Source organism: Babylonia areolata, chromosome 34 (assembly GCF_041734735.1).
Source record: "Babylonia areolata isolate BAREFJ2019XMU chromosome 34, ASM4173473v1, whole genome shotgun sequence".
Classification (NCBI taxonomy): Eukaryota; Metazoa; Mollusca; class Gastropoda; order Neogastropoda; family Buccinidae; genus Babylonia; species Babylonia areolata.
In genome coordinates, this window is record NC_134909.1 from 919,841 (window position 1) to 943,209 (window position 23,369).

The 23,369-nt window shown below is 42.9% G+C and overlaps 2 protein-coding genes and 1 long non-coding RNA gene across 5 annotated transcripts in view; all 3 read left to right on the top strand.

Moving 5' to 3' along the window:
- The window catches only part of LOC143277314 (uncharacterized), a 6,850-nt gene extending 2,964 nt beyond the window's left edge, over nt 1-3,886 (top strand). The window contains exon 3 of the mRNA XM_076582097.1: nt 2,460-3,886. Coding sequence (XP_076438212.1) covers nt 2,460-2,797 — 338 coding nt within the window. The 3' untranslated portion in view covers nt 2,798-3,886. The remainder of the gene's footprint in view (nt 1-2,459) is intronic.
- Nucleotides 3,887-6,945: 3,059 nt separating this feature from the next.
- On the top strand, nt 6,946-9,526 carry LOC143277322 (uncharacterized). The gene is made up of 2 exons (XR_013053731.1): nt 6,946-7,939; nt 7,970-9,526. It is a non-coding gene; the product is annotated as an uncharacterized LOC143277322 (long non-coding RNA).
- Nucleotides 9,527-12,756: 3,230 nt separating this feature from the next.
- LOC143277660 (uncharacterized) lies at nt 12,757-22,997 on the top strand. Of its 3 annotated transcripts, XM_076582563.1 has the most exons (6): nt 12,757-13,306; nt 14,603-14,635; nt 16,175-16,204; nt 18,477-18,575; nt 21,566-21,664; nt 22,634-22,997. In XM_076582563.1, the coding sequence occupies exons 1-6, from the start codon at nt 13,210-13,212 to the stop codon at nt 22,891-22,893; spliced, it is 618 nt and encodes a 205-aa protein (XP_076438678.1). In that variant the 5' UTR covers nt 12,757-13,209; the 3' UTR covers nt 22,894-22,997. The 3 variants fall into 3 exon arrangements, with proteins under 3 accessions (XP_076438678.1, XP_076438680.1, XP_076438679.1); XM_076582565.1 differs by lacking the exon at nt 18,477-18,575; XM_076582564.1 differs by lacking the exon at nt 14,603-14,635.
- The last annotated feature ends 372 nt before the right edge of the window (nt 22,998-23,369 follow it).

Sequence of the window (23,369 nt, forward strand, 5' to 3'; positions counted from 1 at the left end):
GACGGGTTGGTGGTGATGGTGGTTAGTTTGTAGTGACAGATGGGTGATGGTTGTGGTTAGTTATTGACGGGTTGGTGGTGATGGTGGTTAGTTTGTAGTGACAGATGGGTGATGGAGGTGGTTAGTTATTGACGGGTTGGTGGTGATGGTGGTTAGTTTGTAGTGACAGATGGGTGATGGTTGTGGTTAGTTATTGACGGGTTGGTGGTGATGGTTAGTTTGTAGTGACAGATGGGTGATGGTTGTGGTTAGTTATTGACGGGTTGGTGGTGATGGTGGTTAGTTTGTAGTGACAGATGGGTGATGGTTGTGGTTAGTTATTGACGGGTTGGTGGTGATGGTTAGTTTGTAGTGACAGATGGGTGATGGTTGTGGTTAGTTATTGACGGGTTGGTGGTGATGGTGGTTAGTTTGTAGTGACAGATGGGTGATGGTAGTGGTTAGTTATTGACGGGTTGGTGGTGGTGGTGGTTAGTTTGTAGTGACAGATGGGTGATGGTTGTGGTTAGTTATTGACGGGTTGGTGGTGTGGTGGTTAGTTTGTAGTGACAGATGGGTGATGGTTGTGGTTAGTTGTTGACGGGTTGGTGGTGATGGTGGTTAGTTTGTAGTGACAGATGGGTGATGGTTGTGGTTAGTTATTGACGGGTTGGTGGTGGTGGTGGTTAGTTTGTAGTGACAGATGGGTGATGGTTGTGGTTAGTTGTTGACGGGTTGGTGGTGTGGTGGTTAGTTTGTAGTGACAGATGGGTGATGGTTGTGGTTAGTTGTTGACGGGTTGGTGGTGGTGGTTAGTTTGTAGTGACAGATGGGTGATGGTAGTGGTTAGTTATTGACGGGTTGGTGGTGATGGTGGTTAGTTTGTAGTGACAGATGGGTGATGGTAGTGGTTAGTTATTGACGGGTTGGTGGTGGTGGTGGTTAGTTTGTAGTGACAGATGGGTGATGGTAGTGGTGGCTTGCTTGGTTACAGGTACTTGTGGGTTTTTTGTTACACAAACTGTACCTTGAGAAAAACGAGCAAGGATCAGTTCCAAATTATCTTTCTGATACACGGCATCACAAAGAACACAAGTGGACCAGAAGAAGAACCCACCAGAAATATTCCTCTTCACACATGGGTGGTGTTAGCTGCTCCTCTTTGGAAGCATTTTCCTCACCTCCTAGTTTTTACACGAACAAACAAAAATACATGCTTGCGTGTGCGCATGCATGCACGCACTCTTGCATTATGCACACACACACACACACACACACACACACACACACACACACACACGCACACAAACACAAACACATTATATATATATACGCTATCTACCCTTCCATCTACCCCCTCTCTCATTGTATATATACATATATAGATAACGATAATGTGTGTGTGTGTGTGTGTGTGTGTGTGTGTGTGTGTGTGTGTGTGTGTGTGTGTGTGTGTGTGTTGTGTAGCTAGCTAATTACTTATCCGCCGATCTATCTAGCTATGTATATGTCTGTATACACCTGTCTGTTTTTTTCCTATGGATGTCTTCCACTCTCTCTTCGCGCTCTCTCTCTCTCTCACTCACTCTCTCCCTCTCTCTCTCACTCACTCCTTCACTCTCTCTCTCTCACTCTCTCTCTCTCTCCCCGCTCTATCTCTCTCCTCTCTCCCCCTCTCTCTCCTCTCTCTCCTCCCTCTCTCCTCTCTCTCCCCCTCTCTCTCTCTCTCCTCTCTCTCTCCCCCCTCTCTCTCTCCCTCTCTCTCTCCCCCTCTCTCTCTCCTCTCTGCCCCCCTCTCACTCTCTCCTCTCTCTGTCTCTCTCTCACATATAGTGGAGTGGTGGCCAAGTGGTAACGTGTTCGTCTAGGAAGCAAAATAATCTGAGCGTACAGGTTCGAACCCCACTATTCTATTTCCCTCCACTCGACCTTCAGTGGCCGTCTGGATGCTGATGATTCGGACCAGGCGTTGAACTGAGGTTCCGTGTGTAGCATACATCTGTTTACGTAAAAGAATCCACAGCAACAAGGGAGTTGGCAAAGATTCATAGTAAAATCCTCTCTAACATGCATGTGTGTGCACGTGCGTACGTGCGTGACAGAATCCTGACTGAATGACACAAGTAACGAATGATGAGCGCCGAAAGGCAGCAGTCGGCTCTGCCCAGGCTGACAGCCTGTTGTGCAAATGACTCCGTATTGGTTTCAAACCGAGAACAGGCGCTACAGAATAAGTAGTGTATAAGTATCCAAATCTCTCTCTCTCTCTCTCTCTCTCTCTCTCTCTCTCTCTCTCTCTCTCTCTCTCTCTCTCAACCAACCAACCAAACCGCAAACAAATCAGTCAACAAATTAGTCAACTGACCAATTAATCAATTAATCAGTCTTTCATTCAGTCAGTCAATCAGCAATCGAACCAACCATCCTGCTAATCAATCAATCAATCAATCGCTCAATCAATCAATTAATCATTTCAACAGGTCCAGAAGGGCTCCGCTACAGAGATGTGTTTATCCTCTTCAAGTCAGTGGCAAACATCACTGATGGCGCGACAGGCAGTGGGGGTGGTGAGGCCAGTGCCATGGTGGCGGCGCTCCGCAGCAAGGGCGTGCCGCTTGTTGTTGTTCGACCCGGCGACAGGAACGTCATGCGGGACATGGCACTGGCTGTCACAGACCGGGTCACAGTCAGTGAGTGGAGTGTTGTGCGAGGACTTGAGCGGCGGGTGGTGGTGTGTGTCCACAGTGAAGTCAAGCGCTACACTGTCGGGCACACAGCCACCTCCCGCTGTACGTCACAGCTTTTGTACATACGTTGACTGTTGGTCACACAAAGCTTGTATTGTATTGTATTGTATTGCATTGTATTGTATTGCTTAGCATGGATGACTGTTATGGCAAGGCATGGGCATGGCATTGCAATGCATCTTTTTGTCACAACATATTTCTCTGTGTGAAATTCGGGCTGCTCACCACAGGGAACGTGTTTCGCCACAGTGTAGCGCCACCCTCTGTTGGATCACGTGTGTAAACAAAATGAGTCCACGTAATATCTATGACCCATCCTCTCTCTCAGTCTCTCTTTCTCTGTCTCTCTGTCTGTCTGTCTGTCTGTTATGTGATTCAGTGTGCGGAGTGTTTGTGTCGTCTTCTCAAAGCCAGAAAGACGGGATGAAAACAGGGGAAGTTTGAAACCTTGATCTAGATCTATATTACGTGGAAGAAAGTATCCGATCTGTTGATCACATTATTGACGAAAGAACTCTCTGTATCCTAGTGAATATCATGTATATTACGTGGAAGAAATCATCCATGTGCTGATCACATTATTGACAAAAGAACTCTCTTTATCCTAGTGAGTATCATGTATATTACGTGGAAGAAATCATCCATGTGCTGATCACATTATTGACAAAAGAACTCTCTTTATCCTAGTGAATATCGTGTATATTACGTGGAAGAAATCATCCATGTGCTGATCACATTATTGACGAAAGAACTCTCTTTATCCTAGTGAATATCATGTATATTACGTGGAAGAAATCATCCATGTGCTGATCACATTATTGACGAAAGAACTCTCTTTATCCTAGTGAATATCGTGTATATTACGCCCGACGCCCATGTGGAAGACAGGGAAATTTCAAACTTAGGAAGATCTGTATTGTGATTGAAAACCAGTGAAATGTCAGTCGACGAGTGATGCTTTAGCTACATGGAATTGTTCTATTTCCAGTACAAACTTTTTTCTTTTACAGACACTTTTTTTCAGATGGCTAGTAAAAATCCTAGCATTGTGTGTTTTTTTCTGTTATAACGTGGGGAACTGTTCTTAAACTGTGCATGTCCATTGCCATCCTAGCATTGTGTGTTTTTCTGTTATAACGTGGGGAACTGTTTTTAAACTGTATGTCCATTGCCATCCTAGCATTGTGTGTTTTTCTGTTATAACGTGGGGAACTGTTCTTAAACTGTGCATGTCCATTGCCATCCTAGCATTGTGTGTTTTTCTGTTATAACGTGGGGAACTGTTTTTAAACTGTATGTCCATTGCCATCCTAGCATTGTGTGTTTTTCTGTTATAACGTGGGGAACTGTTTTAAACTGTCATGTCCATTGCCATCCTAGCATAGTGTGTTTTTCTGTTATAACATGGGGAACTGTTTTTAAACTGTGCATGTCCATTGCCATCCTAGCATTGTGTGTTTTTCTGTTATAAAATGGGGAACTGTTTGTAAACTGCATGTCCATTGCCATCCTAGTATTGTGTGTTTTTCTGTTATAAAATGGGGAACTGTTTTTAAACTGTATGTCCATTGCCATCCTAGCATTGTGTGTTTTTCTGTTATAAAATGGGGAACTGTTTTTAAACTGCATGTCCATTGCCATCCTAGCATTGTGTGTTTTTCTGTTATAAAATGGGGAACTGTTTTAAACTGTATGTCCATTGCCATCCTAGCATTGTGTGTTTTTCTGTTATAAAATGGGGAACTGTTTTTAAACTGTATGTCCATTGCCATCCTAGCATTGTGTGTTTTTCTGTTATAAAATGGGGAACTGTTTTTAAACTGTATGTCCATTGCCATCCTAGCATTGTGTGTTTTTTCTGTTATAACATGGGGAACTGTTTTTAAACTGTATGTCCATTGCCATCCTAGCATTGTGTGTTTTTCTGTTATAACGTGGGGAAAGGTATCTGTCAAAGGAACTCAATTTTTCGTTTATGACCCGATTGACATTTTGTATTTTCTGTGCACATCACACGTTTTGCTTTGAATAATTCTTTGATTTTTCGTTTCTCAGAAAAGTTTTGAGCTGTTGCACCTCCTGAATATGTGTTCAATACTATCTTTCTCTTCCATGCAGCTATCCCCATTTGTTATAGATCGACCTTTGTTCCGAGAATTATGTGCTCTGCACTCAGTTGAAGCCACGTTTTTTAAGGTAATTTGTTTTTTTCATTTTATTTCATTTTGATTATTTATCTATTTATATATTTTTGTGCATGAAATATGATTTACGTTTCCATCTTTTCACCCTGCTTTCCATAAGCATTTTGAAGTTTGTTGACTCTTTAAAATGTAATAGAACATACAGCACCTTATCATTTCCAGTGCCCCAGCAATATCATGTATAGAATTATTTGGCTCATCCATTTCCATTTGCTGAATGTAGGACTGATATCATGCAGTCATTAAACGTTTACAAGTGGACATTCATTCGGTATATTGTGTTGAAATCATGTTGTGTGAAGAAATTTTTAGGGGTATTCAGAGAGTAATGTATGCAATACTCTCCCCTTTTTTCTTTTCTTTTTTTTCCTTTTTATTTATTTTTTATATTGTTTAAGCACTGTTAGGAACAGTGCAAGGGAGACACACTTGTAAGTTGTGGTCAGTGTGGTGTTGTTAGTGGTTGTGTCAGTCTGTTGTTTCATTCTGGAAACAGAAAAGAGGAGAGTGACCAGATGTATCTTGCTTAACTTCATAGACTCGCCCAGCCATTCAACTTTGGACAGTGTTTGTCAGAGACCGGTTCATTATTGGTGTCGTAATGAACAAATTCAAGAACAAATCTGAGTGTTCCAGATAGTGACTTGACACTTGATAGAGCATTTCAAATTTGCTGAGTCTCAAGAAACTGCTGTCAGAAATATCCAGAACATGCATTCTTCTTGGGAGGGAGCGTCACCAGAGAGCGTCATGAAGGTGCAGGCTGATACACAGACGGCCAGACAGGAACAGCAAACTTCTACCAGAAGAGGACCAGGGGATGACAGACGACAGCACTCCTGACCACCAACCACTGACCAACGTTGCTTTCACTGTGGTGTGCTGCATGACCCACGTCAGTGCCCGTTCAAAGACAGAAACTGTTTCCAGTGTGGAAAAAAGGACATATAGAAATGTGTTTTCAAAAGAACAGTGGTGTGAATGTGAAGAAGATGGAGTGTGAACGTGGTGCGGATGATGATATTAATGATGACTATGATTGTGTTCACACTGTCTTTTGTGCTGTGGGTTGGGAAGGGGGTGTTGAAGAGAAAGTTGCCCCACTGGTGTGTGACTTACAAGTGGAAGGGCAAGTGGTTACGTTTGAGTCAGATACAGACTCTCCCTATACAATCATGTCAGATGATACTCTTAAGAAACTGTGGTGTTCTGAGAGGCTGGGAAAATCAAAGGAAACTATCAAGTCATTGACTGGTCATTATGAAAGTGTACTTGGGGTTTAAAACACAAACGTGAAAGACAAAAACCAAACAAGTGAATACATCACTCCTCGTCACAGAACACAAGCACAACTTATTGAGACGAGACATGATGGACAGATTAACACTGGTGACTGTTAGTCTTGTGAGGGAAGTTAGTGATGGGCAGCTAGGATCACTCCATTCAAAGCATCCTGATTTGTTCAAGGATGGGGATGGCAAACTAGAAGGGGTGCAGGCTAAAGATCATGTCGATGGTGACAAGGCGCTAATGTTCTTCATACCAGGGTCAGTGCCATATGCAATGAAAACTAAGGTTGAAGACCAATTACACAGAGTGCTAGACAGAAGATGTAACTGAGCCAGTAACCATATCAGATTGGGCTGCTCCCATAGTTCCGGTGCTGAAGTCAAATAGTTGGGGTCAAACAAGAAACTGAATGAGATGTACAAACGGCGTGTGAAAGAAAAAATCAACAAAGATCATAAGTGATGACAGCTGAAAACCTTTAGAACCCAAAACAGTTTTATACCCCAGTCCATTCATTTCTTAGATAACTCACTGATTAACACACAAGCGTTTTAAAAATTGGCCCTTGTGTTTGTGTGTGCGTGTGTGTGCGCGCCGCGCGCGTGTGAGTGTGTGCGTGTCTGTTGGGAGGTCTATATTTATGTAGGGCGGGGGGGGGGGGGGGGGGGGGGGGGGCGGGGGAGGAGCGAGGGGGTTGTGTACATGTGTGTGTGTGTGGTGTGTGTGTGTGTGTGGCATGCAAGGTTATGTGAATTATATAATTGTGCACGGATTTCAAATACTGTTGAACAGCAACTGGTTTTAATTATGTACGTCGTTGTTTTAACTGTAGTATTATATTTTCTCTTACTGTGCGTATCGCACTGGTTGATTTGTGATTGCTGTATGAGACTGATTAGCATCAACTTTGTATCTGTGCATTGTATGCTTCTTATGTATTTATGATGAATGACTGTGAAAGTATGTATGATATGATCATTGTACGAAAGATCCTTATCAACTGAGCATTTCAGCATTTTATGTCTTTTACGTGTTTACAGTGAGTGACTGTGATTTTCGTGTATAGTTTATGTAAAACACACCAGACATGAATTTCTCTTATTGAGATAATACAGTATTCTGTAAATGGTCAGTTCGCACTCGTCGGGACTATGAAGTCACAGTGAACAAGGTTTCTCAGCTTGAGCAGTACCCCATTCGGACACTTGATGATCTGTTGGCTAAACTAGGCAAGGGTGTGTCTTCCACAAACTTGATTTGTCACGTGCATACTCTTAGACTGATGTTCACAAACAAAAGGCTTCCTTTCGTGTTTCATCAGCACCTGCTCTGTTTCAGAGGGTTATGGAAACCCTGCTCCAAGGTGTTCCCTGCACAGCTTTCCATTTGGATTAAATTTTGGTGACAGCTGACACAGAGATCGATTCCTACAAACACCTGGGTGAAGTGTTTGACAGGCTTGGCAAGGCAGGTGCACACTTAGAGAGGGGTAAGTGTATTTTTGGTGCAGAGAAAGTTGTTTTCCTGGGGCACAAAATCAGCAGACATGGCATTAAACCAGTGGAGTGGAAGGTTCAAGCCCTTGTTCAGGCAAGTCATTCAAAGGACTTCCTCAAGTTCTAACAATGATATCAGCAACACATGGCAACGCTATGGTAAGTCAAACACATCACAGCAACACCATGGTATTTTACACATATGATGGCAACGCTATGGTAAGTCAAACACATCATGGCAACACCATGGTAGTTTACACATATGATGGCAACACTATGGTAATTCAAACACATGATAACACCTGGCAACGCTATGGTAATTCAAACACATCATGGCAACACCATGGTCATTTAAAAACATAACATGACAACACCATGTTCTTTCAAACACATCACGGCAACACCATGGTCATTTACACATATCATGGCAACACTGGTCATTCAAACACATCATGGCAACACCATGGTAATTTAGACATATCATAGCAACACTGTGGAAATTAATACGTATCATGGCAACACCATGGTAACTTAAACACATCACAGGCAACACCACAGTATTTTAAACACATCACGGCAACACAGTAATTTAAACACACTATGGCAACACGACAGTAATTTAAACACACTATGGCAACACGACAGTGATTTCAACAAACTATGGCAACACGACAGTAATTTAAACACACTATGGCAACACCACAGTAATTCAAACACACTATGACAACACCATGTTAATTTAAACACACTATGGCAACACCACGGTAATTTAAACACACTATGGCAACACCACGGTAATTTAAACACACTATGGCAACACCACAGTAATTTAAACACACTATGGCAACACCACGGTAATTTAAACACACTATGGCAACACCACGGTAATTTAAACACACTATGGCAACACCACAGTAATTTAAACACAGTATGACAACACCATGTTAATTTAAACACACTATGGCAACACCACGGTAATTTAAACACACTATGGCAACACCACAGTAATTTAAACACACTATGGCAACACCATGTTAATTTAAACACACTATGGCAACACCACGGTAATTTAAACACACTATGGCAACACCACGGTAATTTAAACACACTATGGCAACACCACGGTAATTTAAACACACTATGGCAACACCACGGTAATTGAAACCCAACACAATAGCAAGCAACGAAGAAGCTGCACTGTGTGCTGTGTTTTTTGCTTTACCACCATCGTCAGTCATGCCGTGCTATACCACAGCATGGGGTCTGCACAGCAAAGCTCAGTGCTAACTGACTGTGTGCACTCGGACGGTCCGTCGTTGTGACCACTGAGCGAGAAAGGTTTCCTACAAACAAGTGGCCAGGGTCAGACAGTGCACAGTGTGACCGGCTGTTGTATACCCGTGTCCGATGGAGAACAGAACAGACTGGATTCCAATCAGGCTTCTAGTTAGGTTAAAGTGGTGGGAAAATATGTAAAGATGATAATAGAAAGAAACGATCACATATTATGTCTTTGTATATTTGTATATATTTGTCTTATTTATGTATATATTTATATAATTATAGGTTTCCTTGATGTATGATCAGTAAATTGAAACTAACCATTGTGTTAGTATTTCTGTATTTTATATTCCTTTCTTTCTTATTTTCCATACGATGTATTTTCTGACACTGTGTTAATTAAGCATGTTTATTTATGTATTCAGATCTTGCAAGGTGGATGCTTGATCAAATCTTTTCTTGTGTAAATCAAATGCCCTTTCTATCAGCAGTGTCTCTGTTAGTGATTAAAGTATTCTCTTATCTTGTTGTTGGTGTTGTTCTTGCTGATGTTGTGTGCATGCATGTGTGTGTTTGTGTTCCATCTTTAGTTTAGCGTTTTTCACTATCAGTGATATTAGACGATTAAAATAAATAAAAGGGTGGTGGGTGGGTGGGGGGTAGGGGGGGGAGGAGGGAAGATGAAAACAGAAAAGGTAGAAAACTACTAAAAAATGCACAACTAACATGCAGTTTCATTTAACAGTAACAATTCAATAATGATGATAATAATCAGAAGCCATTAACACAATTCCAAAGTACATTAAAGGAATGTAGAAACAGATCTATGAACTAATGCCTATGAAAGTTCGACCACACGAACCTCGTCAGAAATAACTTTCCAAAAATCATCTGCAGCTATTCTCTTTGAAATACTTGGGCAAGAAGGTACGTAACTGCTGACAGTGAAACAAACAATGATGCAAGCTGAACTGCTTACCACAGATGCATGTAACATTTTTACTATACTTTGTCTTCAGCGCATCAAGTTTTGTACGGAAGAAAGTAGAGGATATTAATTTTGTATAGCAAGCTGGTGGTTTCGGTATCCTCTCTCTCTCTCTCTCTCTCTCTCTCTCTCTCTCTCTCTGTGTGTGTGTGTGTGTGTGTGTGTGTGTGTGTGTGTGTGTGTGTGACTTAACATTTTTTACATCATTTATTGTTATGAAACTCAAAAGGATTACTACACACAACAAAACAACAAAAAAGGAACAAAGAAATTGTCGTCTGACATAGATGTACTGAAATACATATTTGGCAAGTGGTTTTCCACAATAGTCGCACTCTAACAGGTCACTTGGTTTCTGGTTATTGTTCACTGTGGGCTTTTCCAAATACAATAGACTGACGCTAGATGCCACGTTCCTGGCATCAGAGATCTTTTCCCACCCCTCTTGCGGCCAATCAGAGGCAGCCTCTGTGTGTGTGCGTGTGTGTGTGTGTGTGCGCGAGTGTGGAAGTGTACACATGTGTAAGGAGAGCTCTGTGCACGTGCGTGTATGTGTGTGTTTGTATGTGTGTGTGTATGCATGTCTATACTGTGGGAGCAAAGGAATATTGGAACGTGCGGGTGTGCATATATATATTTGTATATGTCTGGCCTTAAAACCCACCTCTTCCCAAAATAGTCTCCCTTCCCTGTCTCTTCCTTGTCTTCAGTTTCTCCAGTTTTAGAGTTATGCATGCGTGTGAATGACTGGTGCGAAAGCACTTTGATTTGTCTCTGCACAAGATTCAGGCGCCATATAAATACCATATTATTATTATTATTATCATTATTATTATTATTATTATCATTATTATATAGGTACCCCCAGTTACCCCTCTTTCCACCTGACACTTGCTCACGTCAGTACACACTGGCAACATCAGAGGCCAGTCATGCTACATCAAACCGAAAATGTGCTTTTTTCTTTTCTTGTTTAATGAGTGGGTAGGTTTTGTTATCTAGCATTCACACCGAACCATTCAGATAATAATAAAATGATTCTGACTTAGGAAAGTTGTTGGTATTGTGTACACTCTCGGACAAAGTGTAGTCTTCGTCTAACCGCTAGAAAACCGTCTTGTATACGACTTCGCTCGCTAATAAAGACAACTGTGCCATACACTTGCGCTCGATTTTTTTTTTTTTTTTTTTTTTCCCCAAACCGTTCTCTCCTTTGAAGTCTTCGTTATGCACGTCAAATCAATGGACCCTTTCATTTGACGTCATGAATTAAAGTACGTACGTCATTTGACGTCATGATTTACGTACGTGGGTTGCGCCCATCTTTTCCTCTGAAGTTATCGTTCCTGGTGTGTGCTGCGGTCCGCGCAGAATTTCATTTCTGAATATGGCCCAGCGGATCCACGTGGTTTTCGTTCTTCCTCTAATCTGTGCATGGGGTAAGTTTGGCTTTGTCCAGTCCGCCTGGTTGTACATGTTATCAGTAGAGTTCAGGAGTGGTATTCACAAATCCCTCATTTAGACAGCAAGACGTTATGTATATGTATCTGTAGATCAATGTCGCAGAATCCAGATGACTGGGGATAGTAGCGACATGGTGGGGACTCAGCTGGCCTACTGGTGCTTGGTGGCCAGCCTTTCAGTTAACAGCGTCTTGAAGCTGGCGGCCAATTCAGCGTGAACGACACTGTTGTCCAGGCTGTTCCATTCAACAGCAGTACGGTTAGGATTTTCCCAGTGAACTGCACTTTTGTCATAATTGTGATATTGGCGTGATCGGGACGAATTTCAGTTTATTATGGGAACGCGCGAAATTTCTAGACGATAGATTTTCAAAATGAGTTCATTCAAGAGAAATGTTTCGATCCTATATCAGGTAATATCCAATTTTAGCAACCTGAATTCCTGGAGCTAAATGCGCGATATATTTCGTGTCTTTTGCAATGCAGGCATGAAGTATAACATAAATAACAATGATTTGACCTTTGTCATCCACTCAGAGTAGGTAAATTATGGTATGAGTTGCCTGAAAATCCACCATCATAACTCATTACTGACCTGATAACGACTGCAATCCTTTTCCAGCAGTTGCAATTTTGGCGGCTGAGCACTACAGCGCCACCCATTTTTTTGTATTTTTTCCTTCGTGCAGTTTTATTTGTTTTTCCTATCGAAGTGGATTTTTCTCCAGAATTTTGCCAGGAACAACTCTTTTGTTGCCGTGGGTTCTTTTACATGCGCTAAGTGCATGCTGCACACGGGACCTCGGTTTATCGTCTCATCCGAATGACTAGCGTCCAGACCACCACTCAAGGTCTAGTGGAGGTGGAGGAAATATCGGCGGCTGAGCCGTGATTCGAACCAGCGCGCTCAGATTCTCTCGTTTCCTAGGCGGACGCGTTACGTCTAGGCCATCACTCCACAGAATGAAAACATCACAGAGACTTTTTAGCTTGGGTACTTTCCAGTACAACACAGAGAAAGAACATACAATGTCCTTCGGACCGAAATGCTCGGGGGTTTTTTAACCGTCACGCAGCCCTCCCAGAGCGGGGAAGGGAGAGGGAGGTAAGGGGAGTAAGGGGGCAATTATGCATGTTAGGATAAAAAAAAAAATTTAATCTAAAGTGATTTTCTTTACCATCTTCAACAACAACAACAACAACAACAACCAAACAACAGTAAAGAAGCCAGCCTAACAGTCCATGTGGCAGGGGAAGAAGGGAGCGGCGAGGGAGGGGGTGGGGGTATGAATTTTGGGATTTCAAAAAGTGATTTTCTAAAGTGATTTTCTTTACCATCTTCAACAACAAACAAACAAACAACAGTAAAGAAGTCAGCCTGACTGTCCGCGAGGCAGAGGGGGAGGAGGGGAATTATGAATTTTGGGATTTCAAAAAGTGATTTTCTAAAGTGATTTTCTTTACCATCTTCAACAACAACAACAACAAACAAACAACAGTAAAGAAGTCAGCCTGACTGTCCGCGAGGCAGGTTCCCAGACCACGGATTCCACGTGCCAGCGGTACGGGCTCCAGCGGACGGTGTTCCCAGCCTCAGTGTACAGGTTCCAGGACTCTGACCTGGCGGTGGTCCTCAGGTTCAACCGGACAGAGGATGACTGTGGGAGAGCCTGCCTGACGGACCCCACCTGTGGGGGTCTGCTGCACGACTCCAACAGCTCCCTGTACGCCAGCACCGAAGGCCTGTGCGTGCTGGTGCCCATGGAGACCCTCGGGCAGGAGGAGAAGGTCTCCCGTGGGAACAGGTCTGCTGACGGCCCGCCAGCTGGGGTGTCATCCTTCGCCAAGGTGTGTCGAGGTGAGGGGATGTGTGTGAGCGCGTGCGTGCGGGAGGGGGGGGGGGAATAAGTGGGGGTTCTGTGGGGTCGGGTTTGTGAGCAGGCGGGGTTTTTTGTCCTCTCTCTCAAAATCGGGAGGAACCACCCGTAAACCATAAAGGCTTTGGCTGTTGTTTTCTTGGGGTGGTGGAGGGGAGGGTTAAATGCTAAACTTAGAAAAGTGATCGGTTCATATATGATACTGTTTTGACTAATTGGCTGGTACGTTCATTGATAAAATGATGAATAATACCTCTGTGTGTGTGTGTGTGTGTGTGTGTGTGATTAATAAATACAGATTGATTGTTCGCTGTGTGCGGGTCTGTGTCTCTTTGTCCCGAATGATTGGTTGTTAATCATCTGTTTTCTGTGTCTGTTTTGTCCAAAATAATTGGTTAACTTTGTGTGTGTCTGTGTCTCTTTTTTGTATGGAATAATTGGTTGTCAAGTGTCTGTGTGTCCATGTTTCTTTTGTCTCGAATAATTGTTTGTTAGTCATCTGTGTGTCTATGACTTTTGTCCCGAATAATTGTGTGTTAGTCATCTGTGTGTCTATGACTGTTTTGTCCCGGATAATTGGTTGTTAGTCATCTGTGTGTCTATGACTTTTGTCCAGAATAATTGGTTACCTTTTTGTGTGACTATGTCTCGTTTCTCCGGAATAATTGGTTGCTAACTATCTGTGTGTGCATGTCTCTTTATCTAGGATAATTGGTTGTTAACTGTTTGTCTCTTTGTCCCGGATAATTGGTTGTTAACTATCTGTTTGTCAACTGGAAATGAACAAATAATGAGCCAGGAGATGAAATGATTAACAAATAGTAAAGAGTAGTAACTCTCTCTCCATTCACAAGGTACACAACTTCAAGTCAGTGCTGCTTACGCTACCAATTCAGCTAGCACAGAGGTAAATAAAAGGTACATTGGAACAAACCCAGACACTTCCTCAAAAAAGGAAGCGCCAGGCCTGTCCTTATACCGGTCATTTGACGTGTGCACACAGCAACCATGTGTTTGTTCTGTATTGTCCATGTGTTCTGTGTGGCTTGTTCAGGATTAAAGAGGCTATGCCAGTCTTGAATAAAAGCTAATTTGTGTTTGCACATTTCTTCTGTCTTTGCTGCTGTGTGCACATGAGGAAATGTCTGGGTTTGTTCCAATGTACCTTAAGCGTAAGCAGCACTGACTTGAAGTTGTGTATCTGTTCGTCTGTGTGTCTTTTTCCAGGATAATTGGTTGTTAACCATCTGTGTGTCTGTGTCTTTTTCCCCCCGCAGTCTCTGGAAATAAGAAAAAACCACATCATGAAGGTAATCAATAATTTCGTCACAAAATTCAATACGTTTTTTGTTGTTTTTTGTTTCGTAAACGCGAGTACAAGTTGATGTTGCTCAAGTATGTGTTTAAGTAGTGTCTGTATCGGCGTACATTGACCTTCTGTGTTATAATATTATCGTTATGTCCATCTCTGTCGCTCTGTCTGTCTGTTTGTTTGAATCTCTCTCTCTCTCTCTCTCTCTCTCTCTCTCTCTCTCTCTCTCTCTCTAGTTTGATGTATCCGTTACTGGCTTAGATTGTTACAAATGGAGGATAACATAAAACCATGCAAAACTTGTAATAATTATTTAGATGCTGGAGTCGAAGTGAATTGGGAATTCAAGATTCTTCATTGTTTGTTCCAAGATGGTTTTGGTTTGGTTTGGTTAAACCAAGCTGTCAGATCAGCATTAGGGCGTTTATTGGTTTTATTTGTTTTGTTTTTGTTTTTGTTTTCTCCAATGATTGATTGATTGTATATGGCAGAAATGGTCTGATCACATAACAATAGTGAAGGGTTTAGTTTTTATACGATTTTTTTTGCAATATGCCAGATCTGAAACCTTGCTAGGTGTGAAACATGGCTAGACAAATAAAATACATTATAACAACTAGATTTAGATTAGGTATTTCAGAATTAGCGGTACATCGTTATAGATGCAGAAAATGTCATATCAATAATTTCATTTGTCCTTTATGTAAAGACATATGAGATAATGAGATACACTTTGTTCTTTGTTGCCCATCTCTTAACAATATTCGAGATGAATCTATTTCTCCTGAATATTATAGACAACCAATATTGTTTAAATTGAACTTACTAATGTCTTCACCCTCCCTTTTCCCTTCTATTTTCATTGAAACTTCCCCAAATCAGAGAGTTTGCTACTTGGTGAGAATAGCCTTTATTGTTCTACATGCTGAAGCATAGCGCTGTTTTACATATACATTTTTTTTACCAAGTATTTTGACGTTTACATGCATTGTAATATGATGCTGAAAGAAAATGATCACATACCCCGTCATCTGCTCTCTCTCTCTCTCTCTCTCTCTCTCTCTCTCTCTCATTCATTCATTAATTCATTCTTTCTTTCTCTCTTTCTTTCTTTCTCTTTCTTTCTTTCTATATCTCCCCCCGACTCTCTCTCTTTCTCACATCACACACGCACACCACACACACACACACACACACACACACACACGCACGCACGCACGCACGCACGCACATACACCACTCAGACAGAGATATGAGGCACAGAGAGAGAGAGAGAGAGAGAGAGAGAGAGAGAGAGAGAGAGAACGACAGACAGACAGACGCACGCACGCACGCACGCACGCACGCACGCACGCACGCACGCACACACACACACACACACACACACGCACGCACACACACACACACACACACACACCACTGAAAAATGCAGACAGAGGGGGAGAGAGAGAGAGAGGATTTGAGACATATCCTAACCCTCTAAAAGTCAGTTTGCTTTTCTTTTCTCTTGTTTCTTTTTTGTTGTTGTTTTTTTCAGCGGAAAGTAAAGGAACCGACTGGGCAAGAGGTACTGTATGAACAAGACAACGGGCGACCATAAATGATAGGTTGGAATATGTGGGTAGGCTGTCTACAAATGACAGGTTGGAATATGTGGGTAGGCTGTCTACAAATGATAGGTTGGAATATGTGGGTAGGCTGTCTACAAATGATAGGTTGGAATATGTGGGTAGGCCATCTACCGGAAAGAATATGTACGTGTGAGAATCAGGGAACGGATAAAGATGAAAGTGTTTACCGGATTAAGGAAAGAGAAAAAAACAGGAATGTAGGAGGGGGAAAGGACGGAAAGAAAAGGAGAAGGAAGGAAGGGAGAAGGAAGGAAGGGAGAAGGAAGAAAAGGAGAAAGAAGGGAGAAGGAAGGAAGGGAGAAGAAAGAAAAGGAGAAGGAAGGAAGGGAGAAGAAAGAAAAGGAGAAGGAAGAAAGAAGAGAAGGAAGGAAGGGAGAAGGAAGGAAGGGAGAAGAAAGAAAAGGAGAAAGAAGGGAGAAGGAAGGAAGGGAGAAGGAAGAAAAGGAGAGAAGAAGGGAGAAGGAAGGAAGGGAGAAGAAAGAAAAGGAGAAAGAAGGGAGAAGGAAGGAAGGGATAAGAAAGAAAAGGAGAAAGAAGGGAGAAGAAGAAGGGAGAAGGAAGGAAGGGAGAAGGAAGGAAGGGATAAGAAAGAAAAGGAGAAAGAAGGGAGAAGGAAGGAAGGGAGAAGGAAGGAAGGGAGAAGGAAGGAAGAAGGAAGGAAGGGAGAAGAAAGAAGGGAGAAGGAAGGGAGAAGGAAGGAAGGGAGAAGAAAGAAAAGGAGAAAGAAGGGAGAAGGAAAGAAGGGAGAAGGAAGGAAGGGAGAAGAAAGAAAAGGAGAAAGAAGGGAGAAGGAAGGAAAGGAGAAGGAAGGGAGAAGGAAGGAAGGGAGAAGAAAGAAAAGGAAAAGGAAGGGAGAAGGAAGGAAGGGAGAAGGAAGATAAGCAGAAGGAAGGGAGAAGGAAGGAAGGGAGAAGAAAGAAAAGGAGAAGGAAGGAAGGGAGAAGGAAGGAAGGGAGAAGAAAGAAAAGAAGGAAGGAAGGAAGGGAGAAGGAAGGAAGGGAGAAGGAAGAAAAGGAGAAGGAAGGAAGGGAGAAGGAAGGGAGAAGGAAGGAAGGGAGAAGAAAGAAAAGGAGAAGGAAGGAAGGGAGAAGGAAGAAAAGGAGAAGGAAGGAAGGGAGAAGGAAGAAAAGGAGAAGAAGGAGAAGGAAGGAAGGAGAAGAAAGAAAAGGAGAAGGAAGGAAGGGAGAAGGAAGGAAGGGAGAAGAAAGAAAAGGAGAAGGAAGGAAGGGAAAAAAACATCCCCCAGAAAAGTGAGGGGGGTGGGGGAGGAAAGAAAAACAAGCTCTGACATTCATGTTTATGACACGCCCCCTTTACTTCACACACGCGCGCGCGCACACACACAGACACACACAGGACGCACACGCACACGCACACACACACACACACATTATATATATATATATACACACACACATATATATATATATATATATATATATATATATATTACATTATTTTGTCTTTCTCCCTCTCTGTCTGTTCTCACTACGTCTTTCAGTCTTCGTTTTTCTCTCTGTCTGCCTGTTTCTATCTGTCCATCTCTGTCTGTCTGTCGAGGACAGATTGGAAGAATGGGCCATGCCTCAACTCTTTAGCCTTCAGTTTCAGTTTCACCGAGGCGTCACAGCGGCCGGACAAATCCATATACGCTACACCACATCTACTCGCTTAGTCTGGCCTTGAATGAAAACGCTTTGTTCTGTGTGTGTGTCTCTTCCTTTCCATTTTCTGTTTTTCTCTCTCCCTCTGTGTGTGTGTGTGTGTGTGTGTGTGTGTGTGTGTGTGTGTGTCTTCCTCTCTCAGTCTCTCTGTCCAGTATCTGCCCCCACTCTCTCTCTGTCTGTTATCTCCCAGCCTCTTCCTCCTCTCTTTCTCTCCCTCCCTCCGTCTCCCTCTCTTTGTATAGGTGTGTGTATGTACCCCCTTTCTCTCACTGTCTGTCTTTATGTCTCCCTTTCTATCTCTATATGTGTGTATCTATCTTACCCACAGTGAAGTGCATTTGTTTTGGTTTAGGAAGAGACACTTATAACTCGTATAAATTGCTTCATATGCGGCAAAGCAAAAGTCGAGAAGAACACACACCAGAACTCATGTGTTTTTCAAATGTAAAAAAAGAAGCTTTTAACGCATTCCATTAAAAAATATTGCAATGAATGATTATTATAATAATTCATTCGTTGTGAATGTCCCCCGCCCTTCCAGTGAACTACATTCTGAACATTTACGGAGGAGTCACACTGGGCCTGGGTACCCTGATGATCATCGTGGCCGTTTTCCTCTACCGTAAACCTCCAGCCAGAGGTATGATCTATAATTCATAATCACGGCCTTTGTGTCTCTACCGTAAACCTCCAGCCAGAGGTATGATCTATAATTCATAATCACGGCCTTTGTGTCTCTACTGTAAAGCTCCAGCCAGAGGTATGATCTATAATTCATAATCACGGCCTTTGTGTCTCTACTGTAAACCTCCAGCCAGAGGTATGATCTATAATTCATAATCACGGCCTTTGTGTCTCTACTGTAAACCTCCAGTGGTATGATCTATAATTTGTAGTCATGGCCTTCTTTCTCTACTGTAAATCATCCAACCAGGTAATAACCTATTTTAGTAACCGAAATTCCTGGAGCTATATGCACGGTGTATTTCGTGTATATTGATAATAATGATAATGATATATCATTATCATTATTCCTATATAGCGCTATAATCATTTGTGTGTGTGTTTGTTTGTTTTTTTGTTTTTTTTGTTTGTTTTTTGTTGTTGTTTTTTTACAACCGTAAACCTTCAGCCAAAGGTATAGCACCCTGATGATTAGGCCTTCTGTCCTATCATAAAGCTTCAACCAAAGGTATGTTCAATTTTGATCTGACCTTTCTCTACCGTAAAGTTCCAGCCAAAGGTAGGCATTCTGATGATTATCGTGGCCATTCTCTTCTGTTTACCTCCACCCAAAGGTAGGCATTCTGATGATTATCGTGGCCATTCTCTTCCGTTTACCTTCAGCCAGAGGTACGGCATTCTGATGATTATCGTGGCCATTCTCTTCCGTTTACCTCCAGCCAAAGGTACGGCATTCTGATGATTATCATGGCCATTCTCTTCCGTTTACCTCCAACCAAAGGTACGGCATTCTGATGATTATCGTGGCCATTCTCTTCCGTTTACCTCCAGCCAAAGGTACGGCATTCTGATGATTATCGTGGCCATTCTCTTCCGTTTACCTCCAGCCAAAGGTACGGCATTCTGATGATTATCATGGCCATTCTCTTCCGTTTACCTCCAGCCAAAGGTACGGCATTCTGATGATTATCGTGGCCATTCTCTTCCGTTTACCTTCAGCCAGAGGTACGGCATTCTGATGATTATCGTGGCCATTCTCTTCCGTTTACCTCCAGCCAAAGGTACGGCATTCTGATGATTATCATGGCCATTCTCTTCCGTTTACCTCCAGCCAAAGGTACGGCATTCTGATGATTATCATGGCCATTCTCTTCCGTTTACCTCCAGCCAAAGGTACGGCATTCTGATGATTATCATGGCCATTCTCTTCCGTTTACCTCCAGCCAAAGGTACGGCATTCTGATGATTATCGTGGCCATTCTCTTCCGTTTACCTCCAGCCAGAAGTATGCCCCATACAATCATGGCCCTTTGTCTTTACCGTAAAGCTCCAGCCAAAGTTATGCTCTATAATTGATAACCATGGCCTTCTTTCTCTACCGTAAACATTCAGCTAAAGGTAATACACTCTGATGATGATAGTGGCCTTCTGTCTCTACCGTAAAGCTCCAGCCAAAGTTATGCTCTATAATTGATAACCATGGCCTTCTTTCTCTACCGTAAACATTCAGCTAAAGGTAATACACTCTGATGATGATAGTGGCCTTCTGTCTCTACCGTAAAGCTCCAGCCAAAGTTATGCTCTATAATTGATAACCATGGCCTTCTGTCTCTACCGTAAAGCTCCAGCCAAAGTTATGCTCTATAATTGATAACCATGGCCTTCTTTCTCTACCGTAAAGCTCCAGCCAAAGTTATGCTCTATAATTGATAACCATGGCCTTCTGTCTCTACCGTAAAGCTCCAGCCAAAGTTATGCTCTATAATTGATAACCATGGCCTTCTGTCTCTACCGTAAAGCTCCAGCCAAAGTTATGCTCTATAATTGATAACCATGGCCTTCTGTCTCTACCGTAAAGCTCCAGCCAAAGTTATGCTCTATAATTGATAACCATGGCCTTCTTTCTCTACCGTAAACATTCAGCTAAAGATAATACACTCTGATGATGATAGTGGCCTTCTGTCTCTACCGTAAAACCCCAGCCAAAGGTATGCTCAGTATCACAGTGGCCTCATGTCTTTACCGTAACCTTCCAACCAAAGGTATGCTCAGTATTACCGTGGCCTCCTGTCTCTACCGTAAAACTCCAGCCAAAGGACTGCTCAATATCATCGTGGCATCCTGTCTTTACCGTAACCTTCCAGCCAAAGGACTGCTCAATATCATCGTGGCATCCTGTCTTTACCGTAACACTCCAGCCACAGGACTGCTCAATATCATCGTGGCATCCTGTCTTTACCGTAACACTCCAGCCACAGGAATGCTTCTTATTGTCGCGGCCTTCCGTCTCTATTGTAAAGCTCCTGCCAGAGTTATGTTCAGTTTTGACCTGGCCTTCGTTTTCTACCGTAAAGCTCCTACCAAAGATATGGCATTCTGATGATTATCGTGGCCAGTATTTACCGTAAACCTCCAGCCAAAAGTATGCCCAATTTTGTAGTGGCTTTCTGCCTTTACCGTAAAGCTCCAGCCAAACGTATTCTTTGTTTATGATCATTGTCTTCTTTCTCTACCGTAAACCTTCAGCTAAATGTGTGGCGCCAGGATGCTTATGGTTAAGGTGACGATTATGATTAAGATAATTAAGGTATGTTCCACATCATCAAGACTTTCTGTCTTCATGTACAGCTCCTGCCAAAGGCATGCTCCATTACCACATGAGTACTGACCTGCTGATGCTTTGCGAAAAATAATGGTATACTCCATCATTGCTCGAGTACTGACACACTAGCGATAGGACAGCGCACGCACGTGTGTGTGTGTGTGTGTGTGTGTGTGTGGATTTGCTGAACATGTAACCACCTGAACAACCCTGCATCCAAATATTCACTTGGTGTTTCCAGGTCTACAAATAAACTGCGGCCTATTGTAGGAAACTTTAAAAATGGATGGAGAAAGTTAAAGAAGGAAGGGACACCGAATCATAGAACCATGCTTTGGTTCCAGACATCAGCATGAAGTACGTGAGTGACCAACATCAGATGATGATGATGGGAGGCAGACAGAGTGGTCATGGGTCAAGCATTCACAGATTCATTAGAAGAGGTTAGTCCAGTGCTGTGGGTGGTGTTCGTTTGTTTGGGTTTTTTTTTCTTTTCTTTTTTTTTGTTGTTGTTTTGTTTTTGTTTTTTTGTTTTTGTTTTTTACTTTTTATTTTATTCTCATTTGGCCTCTTTCTTATGGTTTTTTTTTCTTTCTCTCCAGTTTTTTCTGTTAGGTTTTTTTTTTTACCTTTTTTACTGGTCTCTTTCACTCACTCATTCCCGTTATCTTTTTCTCTGTCTGTCTGTCTGTCTTTCTCTCTGTGCCCTCGTACTGACTGTTCAGTAGACCGCCGGAGAGTTCCGTGCTGACATGACTTAAAGAGGGCGTCACATGGTCTGTGCTGTCGAGGATGATTAACTCTCCGAAATTGCAAGCAACAAAGGTGATCGAGAGAGGCAGAACATCCAAAACAACTAGGCACAACCCACCTGCAATGTAAATAAATAGATAGATAAGGTGCCATGATGACTATAACCGACCACTACAACCACGACCCACCTGCAATGTAATTGAATAACCAAACAGATAACTAAATAGATAAGGTGACATAATGACGATGAACAACCACTAGAACATCTGTTTTATGATATGATTAAAAATAGATGAATAAATGACTAGATAAATAAACAAATAAATGAATAAGGTGCCATGACGACAAACAACCGCTACAACCACGACCCACCTGTAATGTAGATAAATAAATAGATAGATACGCAAGTGAGTAGCCTTCTTTGCCTGAGAGATCTTGGTAGTCATTATAGATAAATAAATAAAGGTGCCATTATGACAATAACCGACCACTACAACCACGACACACCTGCAATGTAATTGAACAACCAAACAGATAACTAAATAGATAAGGTGACATAATGACGATGAACGACCACTAGAACTACCCCCCCCCCCAACCCCCACCCACCAACCCCCCACCCCCAATCCCCTCCCCACCCCCCTGCTGACTCCCTGCAGGATCCAGGTCCGGAAGCCGATCCTTCCTGCCGGAACACTCACAGAACGTGCTGCGCACATCCAGCAGTGTGTTCTCATCGGGGAGCAGCGCCTTCGGGAGACCGTCTGCCAGCGGCGTGGACACGATGAGCGAGGTCAGCTCTGTGGCAACCGACACACTGAGCGAAGCGTCCAGCTCCATGGCTCCCAGCACTGTCATGTCTGTCAGCCACGTGCGGGGGATGCATGGGCAGGCAGGCCCTGGGGTCTACTACCTGTAGAGGGTGGGGGGTGCTGGGGGAGGTCCATCCAGGGGCCTACTCCTTCACCACCTCCAATCCTCAGCCTTAGCTGAGCCTCCAGAACCCGCCTCAGTCACGGGACTTTGGACACCTTGACTTGTGAAAAGAAAGGGTGGGGTGGGGGGCCGGGGGGGGGGGGAGACGGAGGAAGAGAGGGAGGGGGGTAGAGAGACTGACGGAGAGAGGGAGGGATAGGGGGAGAGATTTGAAGCGTGAAGGGGAACGCTCAGAAATCTTTCAATGACAAATGTCTGTATTCTTTCAGTTTCTTAGCATTCTTCTTCTTCAGATGAGAGGAACATGGATACAGAGAGAGAGAGAGAAAGTATCGGTTGCGTGTTTTGTTTCCGCATGATTTTTTCGTGACTGTGAACATGACAACCAAGCCGCGACTTGTCCATCATTTTACTGATTAACTGGACTGCTGCTAACTAGTGTGCTGGTCAGTGAACGGT